Genomic DNA, 23,837 nt, shown 5'->3' with positions numbered 1-23,837 from the left:
CACACTTATGATTAGGTTGTGGATGCAACATGCCTGATCTGGAAACACTTTTATCTAATTCTCCTGGTATTTCTGCAGTGGAAATGAGGTTTGAATTGCAGGACCATATAAGGTGACAACAAAGAAAATTTTGCTCTTTCCTGGCCTTCAAGCTGTTTTCTCGATCTGTTGAAATTTTTACACTCATGCATTTCTGTTATCATGAACCACATGGTCTATACTTTCTTTCTCTTTGTTCAACTATAGATTGAATGTGTTACCTAGTTAAATACAGCAATCATAAGGATTTTTACTGCTTAACAGTTCCTTTATCTTCACCTGTGTAGACTTCCGACTCATAACAGTAGCAAGAGAGAAACATCCCAGCAAATAATAACTATTAGTATTTTTGTCTAAACTATACAGAGGGAAACCAAGTAATACCAAAGCAAATTATTTTAGTGGCTTAATCTGCTGTAAATATAACATAAAACATCTGGAAAGACTAAATACATTTCTTAAAACCTATTAGTACCTACTAAAATTTCCACAAATACCATAATCCATCTAAAAGGTTCCTGATGTGTAATGTTTTCAGTTTTTTTCTGGAGTGTTTTTTTTCTTCTTCAGTTGAAAACAGAGTTGCTTGGATTATCTTCATCCTACAGTTAACATCAGGCAGATTTTGACGGTCTGGTTTCCACTTTGTTAAGATAAATATCTCAAACTTTACATGTAGTGAGAGAAAAAAAGGAGGAGTTAATTCACTGCAGTCAGCCTTAGCATCCACTCTGGAAATTTTTTCCCTAGTGCCCTTCATCATCCTGGGACATTCAGGGCTTGTGCTGTCTGACACCATCTGAGACCATTGCTGAACCCAGAGCAGTGGAAGAAATCACGCTCTTCTCTTAGGGTTCTCCTCAGGAAGCATTAAACTTCAACGCTCTTGAAGGGGTCTTTGTGAGACCAGTTTTGTGGGTGGATTTGAGGACTGTATAGGACTAATTCCTTTACAGCCACAACATGTCCCCATTTTCCTTAGAAAAACTGGGAACTGATTGTAATAATCTAACCAATTGTAATTGTGCTGGATCTTTTGATTAATATCTTAGCTGTGTATTTTAGGAGGCTCATGGAGGTCTTGTGGTTAATATACTAGTAGGGAGTTCTGGAAACCTGTGCTGAGCTTGGCAGTACAAAGTTTATAAAACTATTGTCTCACTGAAGTCAGCAATATTTTTGCCATTGATTTAACTGGGGCTAGATTATATTTCGCTTATATTCAACATTAGGATATTCTTATATTATACAATATTCTTATTCCAACAGTAAGGTAGTACCTTCCTCCCTCTTTTTTTCAATTCAGTGTTCGAAAAGGTGCTAGGTCTTAAGGGATAATGGTGTTTGTTGGGAATCTAGATGAGTTGATTTAAAATGTATTAAATCCATGCCATAGAAGCATTAAATTGTATTAAATATATTATTTTAGAGGTATCTTTCATCATTGGACCATGCAAAATATTGGAAAAGCTATACAAAAGTTGGTAGATTGCAATACTGACTTTTTCCTACTGTCTTCCAGCTCCATATTTAAAGGCTCAGCTGTGTGTGTGTATCATCTATCTGACATCCAGACCGTGTTCAATGGGCCATTTGCACACAAGGAGGGCCCAAACCACCAGCTGATTCCATATCAGGGCAGAATTCCATACCCGCGACCTGGCACTGTAAGTACAAAGATGTTTATACAGGCTTGCCAATTGCTTGTCTTTGTTTAATACATAAATAAATATTATTTATTTCAGGAGAAAGGACTATATGTGACTATGACACTTAGTTACAGCTCAGAACAATTTTATTTGCTTCTCAGCTTGCCATACAAATCATGTAGTATCTGGAAATCTTCTAGAAATAATTAAAAGTCATGCAAAATATTAATCTCTCTTGCTCTTTCTGCTGAAAGGGTGGTAAGAATTACTTCATTAGATGACAATCATCTTGTTTACATGTACATTTACATTTTGTGTGTATGTTTGACCAAAAGATACTAAATAAATAAACATACAGACAGCATTATGAGTGTGTTCTACAGTCTGGATCCAAACATCCATAAGTCTGTCTTCAGTTTGTATGAATTTTCCATAGTTCTATAAAGTTTTACAGCTCTACTGGGATGCTTGGGAGATGTAGTACGAGAACAAGGCTCTGGGACTTGTCATTTGACTAGATCTGATACTCTGTCAGGTATTGAATCTTAGAAGAGAGACTTAGAAATAGATGAGTTTTCATGCCAATCAGTTCACAGTGGTCTTCCTTGTTAAGAATGCTTTTTATATGCCTTGAAAAATTTTCAGGACTTTCTTTCACTGTATCAGGGGTAGTAATAATCTTCCAGTAAATTCTGTACACAATTAGAGCTAGTTCTGTTTCCAAGTTTTACAAAAATGTAACATGAAAGATTTTTAACAAAATTTTTCTTTTTTCTTTTCACCTTTATGGTGTATAAGAATTGCTGTTGGTGCACTTTTGTCTTTATTTATTTATTTATTTATTTTCACTATTCTTAATTGAGATTTAGCAGAAGAATGAAGTCTAATATTTCCAACTTTAATGAAGAAAATGTGAACTTTCTCTGGAATCTTCTCTAAATCCATATTTGCTAAATGAAGTATGCTAATATGGGCTTTCATTGACTCGTATGAAGTCTTCTTACAATTTCTTCAGTATCAGAATTAAATAACTGTGCACAGAATCATAAACCATCTCTCAATTATGTAGTTACAATTTTTTTAGAGGAACGCTTTGTTGCTTTTCAATTTATCACAGGAAATTAAATTTTATTTTAATCTTGCAAAGCGCTGCAAGAACCTTTAACCATATCACTATTTCATTCATGTTCGTCTTTGTGCTCTAAATCTTGCTCGCTCTTTCTTTCTCTCTTGTACAGTAATGCTCAGATACATGGAATAACTCTCTGTGTTCACACAATTCTTCATGACATTTTCGTGCAGCTATTACTGGCTATAAGATTTAGGACTTTATGTTCCCAGATCTCTAGAATTAGTTAATCAATACCTAGTATTCCACTAAGGTCTAATGCTAGCATTATTCTTTATTTGCAGTTAATTCGTACAGCTCTAATCTCATGAGTTCACTGAGGCTTTAAGCTTAAACTTTACAGAAAAAGAAAATAAATGACCCATTTAAACAGGAAGTTTGAAACTCTTGTGATTAGTCACATTTCAGAGTTTCTTGCTGCTTCAGAATATAGTATTTGTATGTGTTTCCTCAACCACTGCCATGTTATTCTTGGTTTGCCTCATGGAGGTTTATGAGGCATTCCAGATGGCCCTAAAGAAATTGGGTAGCACAATGGAAAGGGAAAAAGAAAATTCAGATTTGGATTTAACATGATGACAGAAATTATCTACATTTTTCAGATGTGCTGGTGAGCTCTGAATTTTAAGATAAATTCTTAGATCATAGCTCACACAAAAAAATTAAGCCAAAAGAGATTTTTTTAAGATGATCATTGCTGGTTTTCTGATTACTGGCTTCTCTGTGCTTCCTCACAATTCAGTCACAACACGGTATCTTAAAGGTATATTTTCTAAGATGAGACTTGTTTGGCTTTGCTTTTATTTCACTGCTAAAAATTTCCACTTCTAAATGCATGCCACAAACTCTATTTTTCACTTATGTCAAAGCATCTGTAAAAATTGGGACATGAGGTTGTTTTTTTTTTTTCTATTCAGAGTTTGTGCTCAAAGGGTTAACTTTGAATAGCCACGATTGCAGACTGTGGGCCATGAGCCTCTTTCCTCTGGAACGCAGGTTTTTTGCAACTTCTGGGATGCTGGACTAGACAGGGATGCCTTTTTATATGACATGGGAAATCCTACTTTACAGTTGCCTAAAGAGATATTCATACTAAACCTCTGGGCAGAAATGAATGTTCATTGTGTTGCAGTACATTGGATAAACAATGAAAAGGCTTCAGTGTAGCTTCAGTAGGATTAAAGCAAGCAATATGTTCATTTGGGTGTAATCAACTCCACAGTGTTTGGCTGCCTTTCACTAAATACCAAAGGTTTCTTATTTCTCCACAAGCACAACTTACTTATGGAAAAAGAAAGGGGAAAAAAAATTACATAATTGGCAGCTTGCTACTAAATTTAGTGATGTTTGAGGATAGTTTCCATTTTTCAGAGTTTACAGAAATAGTTTTTGTACCTACAGCATGTTGGAGAATATGCTGTAAATTAAAGAATTCTGTTTCTCTCTGCAATCTAACTGTATGGTGATCAACTGTGAACATAAGTATCATGTAGCGAAGTCCTTGAATGAGGTGTGAAGGATACACATTCAATCCCTTCAGGAAAGGGAGAGCTTATAGAGTTCTTCAGTAATATCTTTCGTTTGTCATTGGTATATACAAGGGATAGCATAAGAATTAATTGATTAAAGATGTTGGTTAAGGCTTTGCTCAGAACAATGATATAATGCAAGATTTTAGAGTGATACTGGGGTGAACCATAGCACAGACATTTTTGCAGGAAGTCACAGACAAAGATCTTATGATCTCCAAGTCAAGAATGGAAGGTTAGAAAGTAGAAATTCTTCTTTTAACTGAGCTGTGTGGGATGGGAAAATTTAATTTGAACTGCTCGTGAAACAGAATCCCTCTGGAGAGGAACTGGGGTCTGGCAGATCACTACCAGCTAGAATAATTTTGCTAATAGTCCACAACTTTATGAACACAGTTCTTTTTTCAGCATTTGTTGCTAATCTTAGCAGGTAGCTCCATACATTTCCAGGAAGACTGTGGATGGAAGTGCCACAGAAGGAAGAAATAGAGCAAACACGATAACAAGAATTCAATTTTGTGAGCAATCTTAGAGGGCTAGCATGCAATGTCATTTCTAATGAGAACCAAACCAAAACCCTCAGGGTAAATAAGAGTCCAGAAGAATCAACTGTCAAGGATGTCAGATGAGAAAAGAGACCCATATCTGAGCTGAGTTCCAGTTCTTCTTTCTGGAGGTAACTGATGCCAGAGCAGTTTCTTTTAAAGAATTCCTACCAGAGCTGTTCTACTTTGTGTAAATAATTAAATCCTAATTGAGCCAGAAGATGAGCCTGGGATTAGTCTGCAGTCCCCTCTGTACTTGGTTCCTGGTATTGCCCAATGAATAGTTTATTAGGTGCACAAGATGGAACAACTTTTAGCAGCAAGGGTAGAACGGGCACTCCTGCCTCGTGGTTAGAGCGGTCCCTTGAGAGGTGAAGACTCAGGCTCTAACATTTGCTCACATCAGGTAGGTTGGACACATGACTCATATATCCCCAGCGAGTTTCCTAGTCTCGCAGGGTATGATTCATTTTATGTAATTTTAGCCATCTGAAAGCAGGGCATCTAGTCTGAATTACTGACTACAGAGGAAACCTAGTTGACTAACTAAGAATAAATGCCTGACTTTGAGACAGTAGGAGTCAGGTGAGGTAAATCTCTCCCTAAGCTACTAGCTATTTTTGTGTCTGTGGTTTTGACCAGAAATTCCATCCTAGATGTAAGAATGGTCCTCATCAAAATAAACAATTTTCCATTAATGCTTCGTATTGAACAAATCAACATTTGGAAAAATATTGTGTTGAAACATTTCTGAATAGCTCCAATACTCCAAGAAGAGTGTCACAGCTCAGAAATCTGGTAAGAGAGGAAATGAAAGCTCAAGAGCAGCAATAAGAAGTGAGGTAATGGCAGCTGAAAAAAACTCATGTAAATTAACATAGGTACATCCAGAACGTTGTACCAGTTACTGACATAGCTCCTGATATCTTCCCACAGACTTCTTTTAGTTTCACTCTCAGTAAACACTTGAGTTTTCTAAGATTGCTTTTATTTCCTCATGAAGCCCAGAATGACTTAGGGCTGATTATTTGGATGATTCTTTATTACATTTAAAGAAGCACCCAGTGTGTTCATGGACCTCTGTTATTTCTTGGGCATAGGGGAAAGTATAGACAAGATCCTATGAATGGTCAATCTTTTCAGATATAAATCAGTTGTCATGGGACCCCTCATCGACTCTGTATTATGTTTTTTCAAATGAAGATGAGTCACAGGCCCTTTCACCATCTCATAATCAATGTAATCACTAGAGGGATATTGACCAAATTACAGTTAAGTACCAGATTTTACCTTTTGACTTTGTACTAATTCTATAACTAACCAGCTGCAAAATCTTCCAATACCAATTGCTCGGATTTTGCTTTCAACAGGCAGTTTGAAAACATAAAGAGTGTGGAAATAGGTCCATAAGTATGGATCTTTGCCATCAAGCTGGATTTTGGAAGTGCAAAAATACGTTTCTGTTTGCTTTATTGGAATTGACGGGAGTTCAAAGCGTAGCTACTCAAGTACTTCATTCCCGTTACTGGAACATAATTACTTTCAGTCAGAGTCTAAAGTGCACTTTCGGGAACTTACTTTGTCAACTTTCTGTCAATATTTGTAAATGACTTGGGGCTGAAAACTCTCTGAAAGATGGTAAGTATTGTTAAACATTACTGTGCGTGTTTCTTACAGTGTCCAGGAGGAGCCTTCACACCAAATATGCGGACAACCAAAGAGTTTCCAGATGATGTTGTGACCTTCATCAGGAATCACCCTTTGATGTTTAATCCCATTTACCCAATCCACAAGAGGCCATTAATCATCCGGATAGGAACTGACTACAAGTACACGAAGATTGCTGTAGATCGAGTGAATGCTGCTGACGGAAGATACCATGTCTTGTTTCTTGGAACAGGTAAGACAAACTTAGCAACAGTTGTTTTCCTCCATCGCATTATAATTTGCGATCATCTCCAATTGGTACAACTTGCAGCTTTCAGAAACGTTGGTTTAAACTTATTTACTATCTACAAAAATGTCTATAGAAATCCATAAATTATGTTCTTTTTACTTTCTGTGCATTTTTATGTTTACTGTAGATGTTAATTATGTGCAAGAGATACAATGTATTGATATGAATTCTATTTGAGACAAAAATCAACACTAGTGTATATTGTATTTGATCTAAATTATAATACTTCTCTTGAATATGGTATATCTGCACCATGATTCCACATTAGAATTTGATGCTCTCTAACAAGAGTAGAAGTACCAAAATCTGGCTTTGTATTGTTTTGTATACTCCCATCATCATTATTTAGTATTTGCTGTGTAAGCTAATTCTGAAGAAAAACACAGTCTGATCAGGATGTTACAAAGGCAGAAATAACAACTCTACCAAAAAAAGGTAAAAATATGGAAGTATTTAGCAGAGAAAAAGAAACAAGTGGTTGAAGTCCTAGCAGTGGTGGACACAGAGAATTTGATCCAAGTATTCTAAAATAATTTCTGTCTAATATAACCTACATTTTGTTTCTAGTTGCATCAAATTTGAATCTGTTGTTATGCTTCTGAAGTCTGCAGGGAACAGGTCAAGTGATTCTTGTACTTATCAATTTTGATTTTTTAAAATATTCACGTATGAATCACACTCCTCTGATGGAAGCAGACAAGCAGAGTGGTACTCTGACTAGACCCTAGGATTCATTCACATCTGAAACTCCTGCTGGCTTAACAGGGCATTATACATTGATAGGCACAAAGCCTAATCTTTTTTACTACAGATGGTTTCAAGTACAACAAAGGAAAAGAACTCCAGGAGAACAAATATATCTCTGAACATCAGAAAATAATTACAGACATGGCTTGCATTGCTTTTATGGTTCATATGTTATTAGGGTCCTGGTTGTTTTCTGCTTGTACAATAACTGTGTCTGCCAACAAACTCGCATGGGGCTGGGAATAACCATCCTGTTATAATAGATTTAGGAAGCTGGTGCTAAAAAAAATCTTTCAAGAATATCAGGCTTCTGTAGGGGCAGGATTAAAAGGAACTTTTAGAAAAACCTCCTCAGCTATCAAAATCAGCAGGGTGCCTTTGTGCCAAAGGAGGCCAACTCCATACTGTGCTGTATTCGCAGAAGTGTATCCAGCCAGCAGGTTGCTGGAGGGATTCTTCCCCTGATTTGGCTCCTGTCAGGAGTACCAGGTCCAATTGTGGGCTCCCCAGTACAAGGAAAACATTGACCGAATGGAAGAAGATCGGTTGAGGGACTGTAGCATGTGATGTTTGAGCGGAGGCTGAGAGAATTGGGTTTATTTGGAGAAAGCTAAGGGGAGACCATACTGCTGCTGACAGCTATCTAATGGGAGGATACAGCCACCTAATGGGAAAAAAAACAGATCTGGACCTTTCTCAAGGTGCTCAGTGTCAGGATGAGAGGCATTGGACACAAGTTGCAATGTAGGACGTTGCAATTACATGTAAAGGAAAAGGTTTTCACTGTCAGTGTGATCAAACATTGGAACAAGGGCCCAGAGAGGTTGTGAATTCTCCATCTTCAGAGACTCAAAGGATTCAACACTCGACCATACACAGCCCTGAGCAACCTACTCTAACTGGACCTGATTTAAGTGGGAGACTGGACCAGAGGACTTCTAGAAGTCCCTTCCAGCCTACAGGCTTCCGCAGTTCAATGAAAGGAAATAGGAAAACAGAAACATTCATGTTCTTGTGTCAAACCTTTACCAGGTCGCCATCCACTGTACTGTGAATGCTTAGTATACTGTAAGGCTTAGTCAGGGTAGAAGAATTGCGTTAGGAATCTCATCAGGTTTCGATCTGTTGTGGTGGTTTGTTTTTTTCCTTGGTTGGCAGTTGATAAATGAGTTTTAAGGTGTTCTAGAAGAGCTCTTTGTTCGTACTTGCAGAGTCATTGGAAACTACAAAATTAAGCTAATTAGGACAGGGCTTTCTTCTTGAGGTGTTTTTTTCCCCCTCCCTAACATGTAGCCACATTTTCTTTTTACTTTAATTAATGCAGCTATAGTTCTTGACTCTGGGACCCTTTGGGGTCATTCTCCTCCTTTCCTACAGAAGTAAAGAGTCTTTGTACACTACTGTAGAAATCTTAGAAGTGTTAATAGATATTTTCCCTACTACTGTTATACAACTCCATAAGAACACTTAGTAAAAGAGGTTTGGTTTTCTGTTGGCTTTATTCCTTGCCAAATCACTATGTTTAGCCAGAGTAATAGCTTGGTAGGCTAGTACAGATCTTTCAAATGAACATTTTATGTATTTTTTTATATAGTGGTGCCATTGTTTTAAAATGCTCTATAAACATGTAATGTTAATTGGAGGAAAATTCTACTGAAGATTAGTGGAAAAGATAAGGACATACAAGTTTCCAACCAATGTAGGACTGTTACTGTAGTAGTGATAGTTAATACTGGAAATGTATTGAAAATTTGAAATGTGCATGAAATCACAATATTGATATTTAGCATTTTGGTAATTCTGCAAGAGATAAATACAGATAATTTCATTTTATACTTTGATTAGCCTCTGACTGATTTTAAGTGATCAGTGTGGCCTCACGCAGACACCTGTGATTCCTTAAAAACATTAACATACCTCAGCTTGTTCTTACATTTTGTTAATCCTCTTCTGTGTATCAGCACAGGATCCGTTATGGATCAAATATGTAAACTGCAACTCTTGATACTTTATATTCATTGCTTTATCTTCTGCATTACACTGGAGATGAGGATCATTGTCAGCTTTCTAGTTAGTTGGAGGGGAGGCATTGTACTTACTGAGTAGGGCACAGAACATTAATAGCTTCCAAGGTTTTCCTCAGAAGAAATTGATGCAATGTAACTTACTGTGTTTCTCAGCCCTTTTAAATAAAGGTGATCAAGTTTCAGCCACTGAGAGGAGAAACTTGTTTTCTTTATTCTCTGCTTTCTGTGAGACTCAGGAGGATTCGATAGAGATATTAACTGTCAAAAGGAATGCAGAGGGGATTTGCTTTGGTGTCAGTTCGTCCCGACAAATGCAAAAACCACATTGTGTAGGAGAATTTCATGTGATAATTTCCTTGGGAGCCTGGAGCCCCACAGCCGGAGACAATGGGACTTGACACCTGGTGACAATTACACTCAGCTCAGATGATGAGTTACTGCTGCTGAACTAAGATGTTGCCAGCCATGTCTGTCACTGTCAGTGACCTGTCTCATGCTTGAAATTGGAGTGTTTTATGTCTTGCCAGATGCAGAGCAAACAAAATGTTTAGCTTTTCCTCTCTTCCTCCTCTATAGCCTCAGTAATAAATCAGTTCCTGAATGCAAGTGAAGAATAACAGAAGTATAAAGCTCCAAGAACCCCAGTGGTTTTCATCATGTATCCATGGCATGGGAGGGTATAGGCAGCTGTGTCATTTTTTCACGTTAATGTGAACTCAATGTAGTGTTTTCTTTGCTGAGCTTACAGGGGCTGGTCCATGCCCAGAGTTAATACCTTACTTTTCTCCCTCCCTTGCCTACATAGCTAACAAAATAAATCCCAGGGACAATCATTGTTCTCGCAGCATTCCACCTGCTTTTCAAATGATAACGATCTCCTGTTTTCCCTATCCTTTTCAACGTGAAGACTCCCAAAGCACTTAAAAACTTTAACCGTAGAGCAGTGCTACAAGACAAGAGTGCTGTATACCACTCTGTATACCTCATCTTCCCAAACAGAAACCCAAGGGATAATTTACTTGGACAGAGTGTGAACACTCATTTGCATATTTAACAAGGGTGATGCTGATGATGCTTTTTCCCTATGCAATAACATATTCAGTCCAGGAATTTGGGCTTAGAGTTCTGCTTCGATTATCCCGTTACTGTGGTACGCCAGGACTCAGTCCTGAAGTTTTTGATTCACCTTAGACTTTTACTGTAATTACTTTACTCATTTCAATTATATCTAAAGAACCCAACCTTTCAATATTTTTTGTTTATCCTTTGGTACAGTGTTTTCCATCTGAGTTTTAAGAACAGCAGTAAAACAGCATGAGAACATTTTCCTGAGATTAATATTTATTTTTTAAGCATGCCACCTACTGCTTGCAGTACGAAAGCCTTCGGTCAAAGTACACGCAGATTGCACAACCAAAAGATTATGCATGGGTTTTTTTATTGCTCTTGGTGTTATGAAAATATTTAAATGTCTGGGTCAAATTTGGGTACGTTAAACAGCCATGGGCAGCAACAGGATTTTTTTCGGCTCCTTGCTATCAACATAGGATATGTTTTTGTGGAAAGAGATCTAAGTTACTGTAGTGAAAAGGCACTTCAGACTGCATTGCGGCTTATTCAGATGATTAATGTGGCCCACATGCATCTGATGTGGCATGAGTTTGATCAATGTTTCTTATTATCTTTCTTCTCTGATGCAACACTTGTTTTCAAAGTCAGGATGCAGTAAGTGCCTTCAGAGCATAAGGTTGTAATACTCATTTTCATGGTGTTACATGATGACTGTCTTTTTGGAAAACTAACCCTTGCTGACAACGGTAGCCTCCAGTAATGCAATAGCCAAAATCATGTAATGAGCTACAGATTCTAACAGAGGGAGAGAATCTGGTCAGAAGAGCAAGCTTGCCTCCCATAGATTTGCTGGCTGCAGCTTTGTGACTGTGAGCTTGGGAAGATGATGTTGCACAACAGTGGCACAACAGGCAGCAGACAGAGTTTCCTTCTTCCTCTTGGTCATAGTGCCTGAGTCATTCAAAACATTTCTTTTACCAACTCATCCAAAGCTTTTTCACAGGCTTTTAAGAAGATATGTAGATTAGGGGGGTGTTCCTCCACCTGTTTCATTTCCCCTGTTCAGTTTTAGTTCCAACAAGCTCACAGTGTGCCCCAAAAGTTTAACCGAGCTGGGTCTATGTGAAAGTTTTGCCCTCAAGCATGAGCTCATTAGACATTTGTATCTGTCTTTTTGTTCTTTGATGCGGCTTGAGTTTTACAAAGTTTCATAGCAATACTGTGAGCTGGAAAAAATTACATCCATTTGACAGATGAGTGAACTAAAGCACAGAGAGGTTAGGTGGCTGTGGTGGGAGCTCTGACTTACAGCAGACTTGTAAGGACAGCAGAGAGCATGGGGACCTGGCTCCATCTAACCTGGCATCATCTCAGGTGCTCTGCTGAGCCTCAACATTTTATCAAACGGAGAGATTTTAAGCATTCTCCAACCTCTTTGCTTTCTTTTTTCTTTGCAATGTTATTTGTTTATGTCAGGTTCAACTCAGATTAGAGAACAAAAATAATTAAGCTGCCATTAGGCTGACAGGTACAATACTGAGGAAAGTTTTCAGAGGGTCTCCAGCAATGTCACCCTCATCAGGGAGGGGGATTTCTGCAGGAAGCCTCTCTGTGAAACTCCTGTTAGAGTAGCAGTTGGTGTCCATTGCAGTAATTTTTTTATGATGTGGAAAAGTCAGGGTTTTTATTTGTTGTTCAGTCTGTGCATGTGATGTGACTCAGGGATAGACGCATCCTGACTCTCTTTGAGGCTCACAATACTGACAACTGCAGTGTTCACTGAGGGCTGGGGAAGGAAAAACTAGTCAAAATTCAAAGAATAAACCCAGACCTGCAGATTCATCCAAACACCTGTGTATTTTTCATTGCTGTTCATTAAGGTTTGCCTTTGCCATTGCCCATGGTCAGCCAGACCAGGAATTAGCGTAATCAGGCATAGTCCAACCAGTATCAGTGAAGCTTAGCTAATTAATATCAACCCAGAATCAAGCCCTACATTTCAAGAAATACTGTTTTTTTATTATTATTATTATTATTTATCTGTCTCTTCTTCTTCCTTCCTTGGACCATTTATTGGCCTGCCTTCCTTCTCCATTTATTTCCCACTCTGCATACTCTCTACACCATTTTTTAGTGTACAGGATGTTAGCACTTTCCTCCCTTGCTGTTCTCTGTTTCTCAGTCCTCTCAGAGGGAACACGATCTCAGTAACATTGTCTTCCATGTCAAGCTGGGAGACCTGCAGTCGCTCAAGCAGGTTTAAAAGAGGAAAATTTTATGGATTGCTGTTGTCTTCTTGCCATCAGCTTGAGGGAGATTCCTTCTCGTTTGTCTCTCTGCTCTTGACTAACAGACTACTGGGCTGATGTGAGGCTGCAAACAGCTCCTGATGAAAAGTCAGGGAAGTGAGCATAAATCTGCCCCTTCACTTCATGCCTTCTAGTGGTGGATTGACATTCTGGAGACACAATAGTTTTTTTCATGACCATGTGGAATCCTAACAATGTAGAACTGTTTTCAGGTGGATTTCTGGAAGTAACAAGTAAAAGGCAAAGGAAACCATATTGTTCACTTTAATGATTTTTACAGAATTAGCTTAAAATTTCATACATTGACCTAAACATGAAAATATTTGACTTATACTTGTTTGGTGATCTCTTCTGCCTGGCTTACAATGCAAAAGATTATCTATTGTGAAATACACTGGGAAACAGCTCAGGCACTGCTACTTTGCATATGTCTCCTGCAGTGCAGAGCACTGCATCCTTTCCAACGTTCCTTCTGACCCAGGGAAAGTAGTTTACTGCCTTGCTGCTATGGAAAATAAGTAAGATTTTCAATGAGACTTAGATGTACCATAAGCTTTCTGACATGAATGAGTATAAGTGATTTGATTTGTCAACTACTGTGCTTATAGTGGAGACATCAGTACTACTGAGAAAGGAATAAGAAGTGGTTTTTGGGCACAAATATTTGCTTTTCATTTATTAAGGAAAAGGCTGAGCAACAGTAGAAAAACAATTTTTAGAAGTGGTGTCAGGCTATAGCCTATAAGCCATGTATTGTTGGAAGTATGTGCATATGTATGTACAGACTATTGAAATCCCTTGCTTTAAGTGATTTTATTTACTGAATAGCTTTCTATCGCCTACTTTCCCTAACAAGAATATTTATTTTAAATGTTCTATTAAGTTTCCTTTAAAACAATGGAACCCTCCTTTCTGTAATGATCTGTCCCTCCTGGTACAATACTGAGTCAAAGCAAATGGTAAAATATTGAGTCAAAGGGAATGAATACCAAGGTAAACAGTCCTTAACTCTGTGTATTTTGCTGGGGTGTGACAAAAAGGTAGATAGGAAACTACTTTTCAAATAGGAAAGGTTATTAGGACACAAGGATTTGGCGTCAGGCATTATCAGTATTTTCTGTGCCAATGCCCAGGATAAAATCTCCCCTCAGGTTCTGATTTCAGTTCAGGGCAATGTTTGAGGACTGAAGAGAATTTAGGAATTTTAAATGTGTGGCATGTGCTAATGGCTCATTGTAATAAACCGGTTCTTCAGAGACTGAGCAGCCTCACATTCCTTTGCAGGTAAGGTCACTGTCAACATACTTAGTACCCTGTGTGTCAGGGTTACAGGTAGTTGACAGTTCGCGGGCAGCTGAAAAAAATTCCGATGCAGTATTTTGTATGGTATAGTTTAATGTTAGAGAGAGGATGTTGATAAAAGGATGTAGAGAGCCAGAGGTAGACTGGACTTAAGCTGTATCTGTTTGTGAACGGGTTATTCCCTTTAGTAGGAGCAGAAATACACACATGCACATGCACACTCACATGCTTCTCCCCAGCTTCGAGGGATGCATCTGCAGCAGTTTAAAGCTTCGGTGGATCCTGGCAGTTTGTAAATCTCTCTCAGGTTCTCATAGCTTTGCTAATACTGGCACCCAGTCTAGACCACAGCTGTGCTATCACAAGATTTAGTTTCAGTAAAGTTTCTTCGGAAGGAACTGGTTTATCGTGCCATTGTATAATGAGAATAAATGTTCTCCATAGAAAATTCTCATGAAAAATTCATGCCTAATGTGCCCTGAGCATGTACAATTGATAGCTACATGTTTGTAAGTCTTGTCAGCTTTCAATTTCTCTTCTTTTTTTTTTCAAATGAGAAAATACTGCAATGTGCTCTCTGTGTGTGGTCAGGTCATTAGATATCAATATTCTCGCTTTAAACCTTATTTTTTAAAAGTAAAATACATTATTATTTTCTGGCTTCATTTAGGGAAATAAGAAGATGTAAATTATTTACTGTAACCAACTTGCCCTGTAGCTCCAGCTATGGAATTTAGTCACTGAACTTAAAGCAAAAGCAAAATTGCCCTTTTTCAGTTTACATTGTCTACATTATGAATTGCCAAACAGGAAGCTGAGATTTCCTTTCCTCAGCTACAAATTCATAAAAATACACCTAGATACTTACCTATGTTGTGCTGTACTAATGTTTTATTAACCGCACAAGTCTGTATTGCTCATAAAACTTTTGAAGGCCGAACAGAATCTATACCATGCGGTCTCATTCCTGAGAATCAATCTTGAGCAAATAAATTTATTCTACTGACTAATTTCCAGGCCTTTCAAGCAAGAGGAATTTTATGTGCTGCACTTTTTCGAAGTAAAAATGCTTGTCGTTGTGATTGTCCTGCAGTCTGCCTTTTCTGCCATATCAGAAATACTTCAGTGGCTGTCTCAGCCTTTAAGAGCCTTCACAGATGGACCCCTCCTTTCATTTTACTTTGTTTAGATGTAGATAGAGTTATTCTTTGCAAGGTTTCATGTAATCAGTTGTCATTACATTTTATTAATGAATATGAATATATATTACATTCTGCAGTAGCTCCATTTTACCTGTTTATATTGCTGTGTTTTTACTTTAAGATCATTACAATAGATACTGCTTCTGTCTGTGTGTCTGTACAGCAACTAGTGCAGAAGATACTGATTTTAATTGATCTTTTTGGGTAGAATGGTAACAGTAATGTTAGTAACTCCAATCTTACCATGACTTCTTTATGTTCCTATATGAGAATAATAATATATATAGTATTCCTATATAAGGAATCATCTCATGGTTCTCTCTGACCCCAAACCCTAGAAATTACTGAACATTTCTTACCTTTCTCTGTGTCATAGTGCTTGCTTTGATGGTTTCTTTTCATAATTGATTGTGGTTCATCTGCTTTTTTTCTTTCTGTCTCTCTCTGTCACATGGTCTCACTTTTTCTCATCTTTTCCAGATCAAGGAACCGTACAAAAAGTTGTTGTCCTACCCACCAATTTCTCTGCAAGTGGAGAACTCATTTTAGAAGAACTGGAGGTTTTTCAGGTTTGGCTTACTCCTGCTTTTACTCTTCCAATGTGTATGTTCACACAAACACTTTGTTCTAAGAGACTTTGGCAAGTGCAACTGTGACTTGATAAAAGATCAAGTGAATGTGCATACTGTCAGCTTGATACCCACCCAAAGAGGAATATAAAATGTCCACTGTTATGAAGGCTGCAGCTAGCTGAAGTACTTTTTTTCCCCTATATTTAAGTTGCTTATTTTTTATGTTGTTATACTGGCTAGAATGATTTTGATAATCACATTTTTACGAGGTCATGTTATAGTGACTGTCAGAAGGCAACTTTTATCATTGGCAGCACGTATTGAGACTGTTGCTATCTACAGATGGAATCTAAGATTTTTGTACTTCTTTGATTATCTGATAATCTTCCTGATTCTGTGCTGCAGAATGGAAGCAAACTAGTGCTGGTTTTGCTTAACTCCAGTTCTTCAAAGCCACATGCCTCTGGAGTCAAGAAAGCTACAAGCTTAACACAACATAAGCTGAAAAGACACAAAGACTACAGGGAGAAATAAGAGAATAGCCTCTGTCAATCACTCTGGCATGCAGCAGCTTGTAATAACCTAAAGAAAATGTTTGCCCTCATGTTGAAAAATCCCTTTCAAATTTTTGAATGGGCTATTCTTTAAAACAGGTAGTCTGGAGGCAAATGGTAGTATGCATCTATAAACTTAGTCAAGGGTTTTGTCATGGGCTTTTCTCTATTTCATTGCGGGGATACAGAAAGGAAAATTTAAGCTGTTTTATCTAGACAGGCAACATTAACAATTTCATTAAGATATAGAATACACTCTGTGTTAATCCTCATAAAAGCATAATTAGTCTTCCTAGGCTTTTGTTGAAGACTTCCCTTTAAAAAAGATGTATGTGAGTAATATTACCTAAAAAGTACCCTTCACCCAAGTATTGCTAATTCCATTTACTGAAACGTAAATTAGTACAGCAAGAAGATAGATGGGCTGAGATGAATCTCACCCTAAACCTAGTTTCTGGGGCTCTGTGCACAGACTTTTTTATCCTGAACCCTGAAAATCATGATATCGTAACCTCTACTATTGCAATCTGTGTGGGCAGCATGGCAGTATTTTGATGAGTCTTCAAGAGACTGGGAATGAGATCACTGGCTGTGTCCTAGTAAATATCAAGAGTAATGAAAGCACTGATTCCTTTCCAGAGTATAAGCAAGGAAAGGATAATGTGACGTCAGATCCAATGCTGTATTTGACCTTGAGTCTCCAGACAGTTCATGAAATACTACAGCAGCTCTAAAATCCTTCAAACCTTTGCCAATTCACATGATCCGCAGCCAGATTTTCTAGTCCTGGCCTCCCTACTGTGCTTGTAGTCCACTGCAATTAATCCTTGCCCACCGTTATGGCTTTCCTTTGTGACTGAACAAATGCTAAATCTTAGAAAAATGCTGAATATTTTTATTACCATCAATTTTATCATTTGTTTGGGTGAGAATAAGGAACTGCTTCACTTGCTTAGGGCAATGAATGTGATAATTCCTTTTCCAGCTCTTTAACATTTGCTTTAGACACAAGCAATAATAGACTGCCGTGATGACACACAGTAGTATACAGTACTGTCTCTGGGAAAGAAATATTCAATAATACACATGCCATTTTTAATATTCTAGTCATTGATAATCTGAACGTATATGTTGGATGGTAACCAAACTGCATGCACTTTAGATAATGTGTAGGAGAAATATGACATATTCTTATCCAGATCATGTGGTAAATATGCATGAGCTGTTGTAGGATTTTTTCTTACCATCATCGTCAAAGAACAAACATTGTTTCTTATTACAAAGTGAGAGTAATGGCTTCAAAACACATTCCTCCTATATTGCTGAGGTAACACAGATGCAGGTTTATTAGAAGTGTACAAAAACTTGTTGATGCACGTAAGTAATAATGATGCGGTTGAGTTTTAACCAATACATTTAGTGAGACATTAAGTGTATATATGTGATTTGTTTAGTTCTGAAAATATCAAAAAATTAGTAGGAGTGAGTGATACCTTTCCAAGATATGAAAATTTATAGTTTTCTTAGATATGACTTAGGTTTTATTGAATTTTAAATTTTAACATTGGGATAGTATTAACAAGACAGTCCTTGTAAATGTGGTTTGGAATTTTGTCTTTCAGAGTAATTCTCCTATAACAACAATGAAGATTTCATCTAAAAAGGTAAAGAAAAGTGGAATGCTTACTTAGTGCTTATTAACTGAGAAGCAAATTGACTTAAAGATGTTAGAATAGCAATTGTTGTGCATCATACCACATACAGGCAGAAGATTTTCCATAATGAGTATGACTGAAGTTTGCATAAGCTGTTAATATGCCCCAGAGCCACTAAGATAAAACAATTTCTATTCATTATGTATCATTTCTAATTCACTGGAAGTGTCAATTTTTTGTTGCTTTGTTTGACAGTTAAGGAAAAAAAAGTACTAAAAGAGGAAATTTGCCTTCCCTTTTTTTCTGTAAGTCTAAATAGAAATTTTCCCTTGGAAGTCTGATCAATGCAAAAAGGCAGTGTTGGGGCTGTTGGGTCGATGATGCAATTGTGCATCTTCGTTTATTAGTAATAAATGATGACAGTAAGAATGATGAAAACAGCTGAGAGAATTTCTGCTGAAATGTTCAAACATCCAAACTAAAACTATGTAATTTCATAATTTTGCAAGCAACATGTTACTTAGTATTTTTCAAAACTGCTAATAAGTAAACATTATTCACTAAATTGAATTCAGTATAATTTTTTAGTTTTATGACAAAAAGATCAGGGGAATTTCAAGGTTTTTGTTCAGTATTAATTTATATTTTATGAATAATTATTAATTGTTTCAGAGTAAAACAGTCATTTTGGCCCAAATTTTAGTGATGACCTATTCTCTTTGAACTTCTTTTGGGAAAGCTCTCATTTATTATAAAAGTTCTTTTGGCTTATTTTTCCAGGTATATAAGGCTATCAGAATCTGGCCCTAAGCCCCAACATAATCTCTAGGCTTTATGTCTTGGAAATCTGTGCACAGGAGAATCCAACTAGGAACTCTGCATAATATTTATTAAAGTGACTATATGCAGAGAAAATACTCAGTTCAAAGGCTTGAGCCAATAATCCTTACTGAATAAGAACCGAGTTCTCAAATCTGGGCAATATTAACTCAGCCTGTCTGCCCCAGATCAGAACAATGACACTCAATGTCCAAAAAACATTAACATTCCCCAGTGTTCCTAACTAAAGTGTTTTCTAACAGGAAGGTGGAAATATTATAGGCCTGTTCACCTGGGAGATTTCTGTTTATCTTGGCTTTAAATACATTAGTAGCTCCCCTCTTGGTCTTGAGTTAATTCCAAAATTAATTGAAAGGTTTTTAGGTGTGTTAGCCCTAGTCTTGGGTGAAGCTCATCTACATCTGAAATAAATCTTTCCATTTCCTTCTGCAGCAACAGTTATACGTGAGCTCAGATGAAGGGGTCACCCAGGTATCCCTGCATCGCTGCCACATCTACGGGACTGCCTGCGCTGACTGCTGCCTAGCCCGAGATCCATACTGTGCCTGGGATGGCAACTCCTGCTCCAGATTTTATCCCACAGGGAAAAGGTGAGTAGTATTAAGCAGCCCAGTGAAGTCTGCAAGGAAAGAAGGCTTTTGTTCTGCTGTGTAGCCTGGGGTGTTGTAATGTGATGGAGAAGTGGGATGTCGTTCCTTTCAGGAGCATGTACAAACAATACCTCCATAGCTATTGTGCTTGGCATTGTTCATCACCTAGGAGTCTATGCTGCAAGAGTGTATGATAAAGAGCTTGCCTTTTCATATTTAAAGTAATGGACTGACAAAAAAAAAACAACAAAACAAGCACGTTCCTAATCATAAATATTAATCCTTCTGTCACAAAATCAGTGAAACATTTGTTCCCTTTGTTTAAATCCAGTTGCTCGCTATGAATGTAATTATGATGGCCCTAAATACAGGAAAATATCTCTTGGGCTGTCTGAGGAATAAAGTCATTGATTTTTTTTTTGTTCCTCATTTGCTCCTAAGTGAGCAGAATTATTTCCAGGGAAATTTTAGGCAAATGTGATTTCCATGTAATGCCTGCAGATTTGAGGTTTTTGACATGAGATTTATTAAAGCAGACAGGGAAAGTGATTTCTTTTTAATTTACAACAGAGCTAATAGTCAATCTCATAATTCTTATGCAAAACAGGAGCCTCTTTCCTCCTCCCAAGGGAAATATTTAATAGCAGGAGGCTGTAGTGAGCTCTTGTATTAGTAAGATTTCACTTCATATACAAACAAAGCTATAGAATAGACAATGAGGTGTTGCTGCAGAGGGGACAAACCTTTCAGATATATACCAGAGGTTTACCCACTATGTGCCACTGTGCTCACTGCCTGCAGCTGAGCTGCAGATGCAGAAGACCTGTTGCAGTTAATGGGCTTTACTTCTTTACCTACGTGGAGGGAGACAGTAGATAGAAACAGGCAAAGCTTGGCTCTGCTCCAGTGACCCAACCAGATGATGACAATGTCAACCCCTGGGATTAAAGACAATTACTTTTCGTATTGCAAAGTTTTTTGCAGTTTTCTTGACTCATTCTTTGTTTGAGATTAAAGGTAAAGCCCAACCTGGCCATGTGGCAATTGGTAAAGTACCTGGGGTTTTTACTGCTTTCACTCAGCATATTCAGCCTCCAGTCTGCAAACTGATTGTTTTCTTCCATATAACAAAGGTCAGAAAATGGAGGGAGAAAAGAAAAGAAAAATCCCCAAGTCTCAGGCCATCTGACTCCTACACTAACATAGCTGCCAAAAGATATAATGAGCAGTCAGGTATACCCAGTCTGTGCAGTTTCCAGTGGATTCCTTGCCATGCCCATTATATACACCCAGGATTATTTCCACTCGCGCTTGCTTTCATGCTGCTATTTTATTTGCAATTTGCTTTTTATATCAAACCAAAATAGATACCTAAAACTGTATGGAAAAAAAATCTGTTTTTCATGTGTGAAGGAAATGAGTTGTCCCTTTATCTAACAAGAGAGATTATGAAGGAGAAAACATTGGTAATTAGAGCCAAATCCCATAGTCTAGACAGCAGTATCTGCTGGACACATTTGCTTGTTTGCTTCTTTTGACACTTCTGTCTCCCATGCATTGCTGTGGTTCCTCATCCAACATCGGTTTACCTCAAAACACCTGACAGTATTATCTTTATTTTCTAATCACCACCTTCTCAACCTTTTTTTTAATAAATATCAAACTGTAAGTTTACATTCTCAGAACTGCTTAATGCAAGCAGTGTGCCATTTCTGACAGTGTGGAGCAGCTTACTGTAGCACAGGAATCCTGCAATTCACTTGTTGAAATTCTTCGTTGTCTCCTTTGACTCACACGAGTTCACAAGGGTTAAGATCCCAAGGCATAAGATGAAATATTTTGGATGGTAAACATCAAAAATATACTTGGAATGTCAGAAATTACTCCTTTGAAACATCACCTTTCAAATGTTTCCTTTTAAAACAATGCAGTGAAGAATCAGGTGACACGGGATTATAAACACTGTCTCTGAGTGTTTGTGCAGTACTGGGTATAATGTGGCCGTAGAGGCATCACCCTTCACTCAGCGGTACTGGAGCTCCAGGGGCTTTTTATGGTTTCTGATCTTGTGAGTCATTAGTGCATAGTTCAGAATACAGCTGTTACATATCCCAGCAGCATCCGTTTGCAACAATCTATCACCAATATATTTTTTTGCTGAACTTGGTAAATACTGAACTAACTTACAGAATATTCAGCAAACAAAATAACATATTTTAAGAATAAAAAATTCGAGTACCAGATTTTCATGCATGGAATTCTGTGAGCTGTGACCTCCTAGCTGAGGAGGACTGAAATGTCTGTATTCCCAGTCCCAGTAAACTCCCTAGTTATTTTGCAACAGAATTGTGATTTTGCGTCTGTCATCCAAATAATATTTAAAAGTCCCATTTAGAAGTATTCTGAGACTTGGTGAGTTTGAGTATCTTTCCAAAATAGTCACCTACCCTCAAGTAGAGGACAAAACTGAATCTTAGCTCTCCACCATTCTGGATGAATACTTCAGTCACTCTGCTATCAAGGTGGCTACAGGCACCAAAAATAAGGTGCCTGCCAAAATCAAGGGCAGAACATGCCCTATATCATAATTTTCTGTTGATGCATTAGATTAGCACTGTCACTCTTATGCATCTTATTCTTAGGTGCTTGCCTTTACGAAGAGTTCCAGCTGGGGGTTCTGGCTTTAAATGTCAGGTCTTGCAACAGTGAACCTATGTCTATCTCATGCATCACCTCTAACTCTTCCATCTCTATACGTCCATTGCAAAACTACTTTACCTACCAAAAGTACAACTGTTTTATAAACTTCAGCAAATGGATTATTTGCTTGAACAGTATCTTCACTCTACTAAGCCTGGCAAGAGTAAAGCACACTTACAGTAGGTCATGAGCTATCCCAATCAGCTGATCTAGAAAAAAAAACAAAAAAACACCACCACCAAAAAACACCACCAAAAAACCACAAACAAAAAAGTGTTAATTTGCAGTGTTGCTATCTTGAAATAACATTTTGTTTTTACAAAATATTTCAGGAGGAGTCGTAGGCAAGACGTGAGACATGGAAACCCTCTGACTCAGTGCCGAGGTTTCAACCTGAAAGGTACTATAATTTAGAGATCCTCAAGCTATATAAAGAACACAAGGCTTTCCTTCGTATGATTCATCATAACTCACATTATCTGTGTGGTTTACTGGTAAAGCATAATTATTTTCCAAGTCTGAGTTCTGTTTTGTTTTGATTTTAACAACTTTCCTTGCAATTACATGAAACTTGTATATATATGAGAAAATAATGAACCATGAAATACATAGTTCAGCATACATGAAATGAGAAGCTGACAGTGTTGACTAGAAACAGGTACAGTTAATTTGAGGACTTTTTCTAACTCCCCTCAGTCTTTGTTAGTGCCTCTTCATGCATTTAAGTCTTGGACTTCAGAATTATTCTGAATATTTGATGCCATATTGAGTTTTGGAGCACAACTTTCTGCAAAAAGCAGGTTCTAGGCCTGTCTTTTGAGTTATGATTATTATTTTCTCTCTTTACATGGGAAAACACACCATTCCAAATCTCTTTATGAAACCTCTTATTTCCAGCTGTGCAACTGGTTAGTCAGCCTGGCATGGAGTGAGTGGACAGGGGAGCCAATGCTCTGCCCTTCCAGTTACCACTTTCTCCAGACTGACAAACACCAGTCAAATATGGCCAAAGTCGTAGTAAAACTAGACACATACATAAAGGCAGCTTAATCCTCTTGAACCTCATGCATGTCTGAGATAGGCAGTGGCAACATATGCCATCAAACCAAGGGCACACATTAGAGAATTATGCTCCTTTCATCTCTGTTTCTGAGCCTGCATTTTGAAGTGCATTCTCATCTGTACCATCTGGAGATTAAATAATGGACCTGATTGTAAATTTTTAATTGCATTTTTTGAATAAAAGAACAATGCTTTAAGAGTTACATTTGAAAGAATCAGTTAATAATAATTCCGCTGAAATGGTCTCCACTGGGTCTCGGAAGAATCTCCTGGATCAAAACAGACCACAGCAGTTAGTTGGGTGTAGACCCTCTCAGCCCAAATGTGGGTAACTGTGCTCTAGCTGCCAGTCTACAGT

General features: G+C 37.7%; 1 protein-coding gene across 1 annotated transcript in view; it reads left to right on the top strand.

Annotated features, from left to right (window-relative positions):
- Positions 1–23,837, top strand: part of SEMA3C (sema domain, immunoglobulin domain (Ig), short basic domain, secreted, (semaphorin) 3C) — a gene marked incomplete at its 3' end in the record, with an annotated part of 114,835 nt that overhangs the window by 88,584 nt on the left and 2,414 nt on the right. Inside the window, exons 10-15 of the mRNA XM_009696536.1 lie at positions 1,562–1,706; positions 6,569–6,791; positions 15,987–16,075; positions 18,255–18,296; positions 19,560–19,717; positions 22,750–22,817. Coding sequence (XP_009694838.1) covers positions 1,562–1,706; positions 6,569–6,791; positions 15,987–16,075; positions 18,255–18,296; positions 19,560–19,717; positions 22,750–22,817 — 725 coding nt within the window. The remainder of the gene's footprint in view (positions 1–1,561; positions 1,707–6,568; positions 6,792–15,986; positions 16,076–18,254; positions 18,297–19,559; positions 19,718–22,749; positions 22,818–23,837) is intronic.

Source organism: Cariama cristata, unplaced genomic scaffold, assembly GCF_000690535.1.
Source record: "Cariama cristata isolate BGI_N322 unplaced genomic scaffold, ASM69053v1 scaffold16183, whole genome shotgun sequence".
Taxonomy (NCBI): domain Eukaryota; kingdom Metazoa; phylum Chordata; class Aves; order Cariamiformes; family Cariamidae; genus Cariama; species Cariama cristata.
The sequence above is the reverse complement of the archived record's forward strand: the minus strand, read 5'-3'. Positions and strand labels throughout refer to the sequence as shown.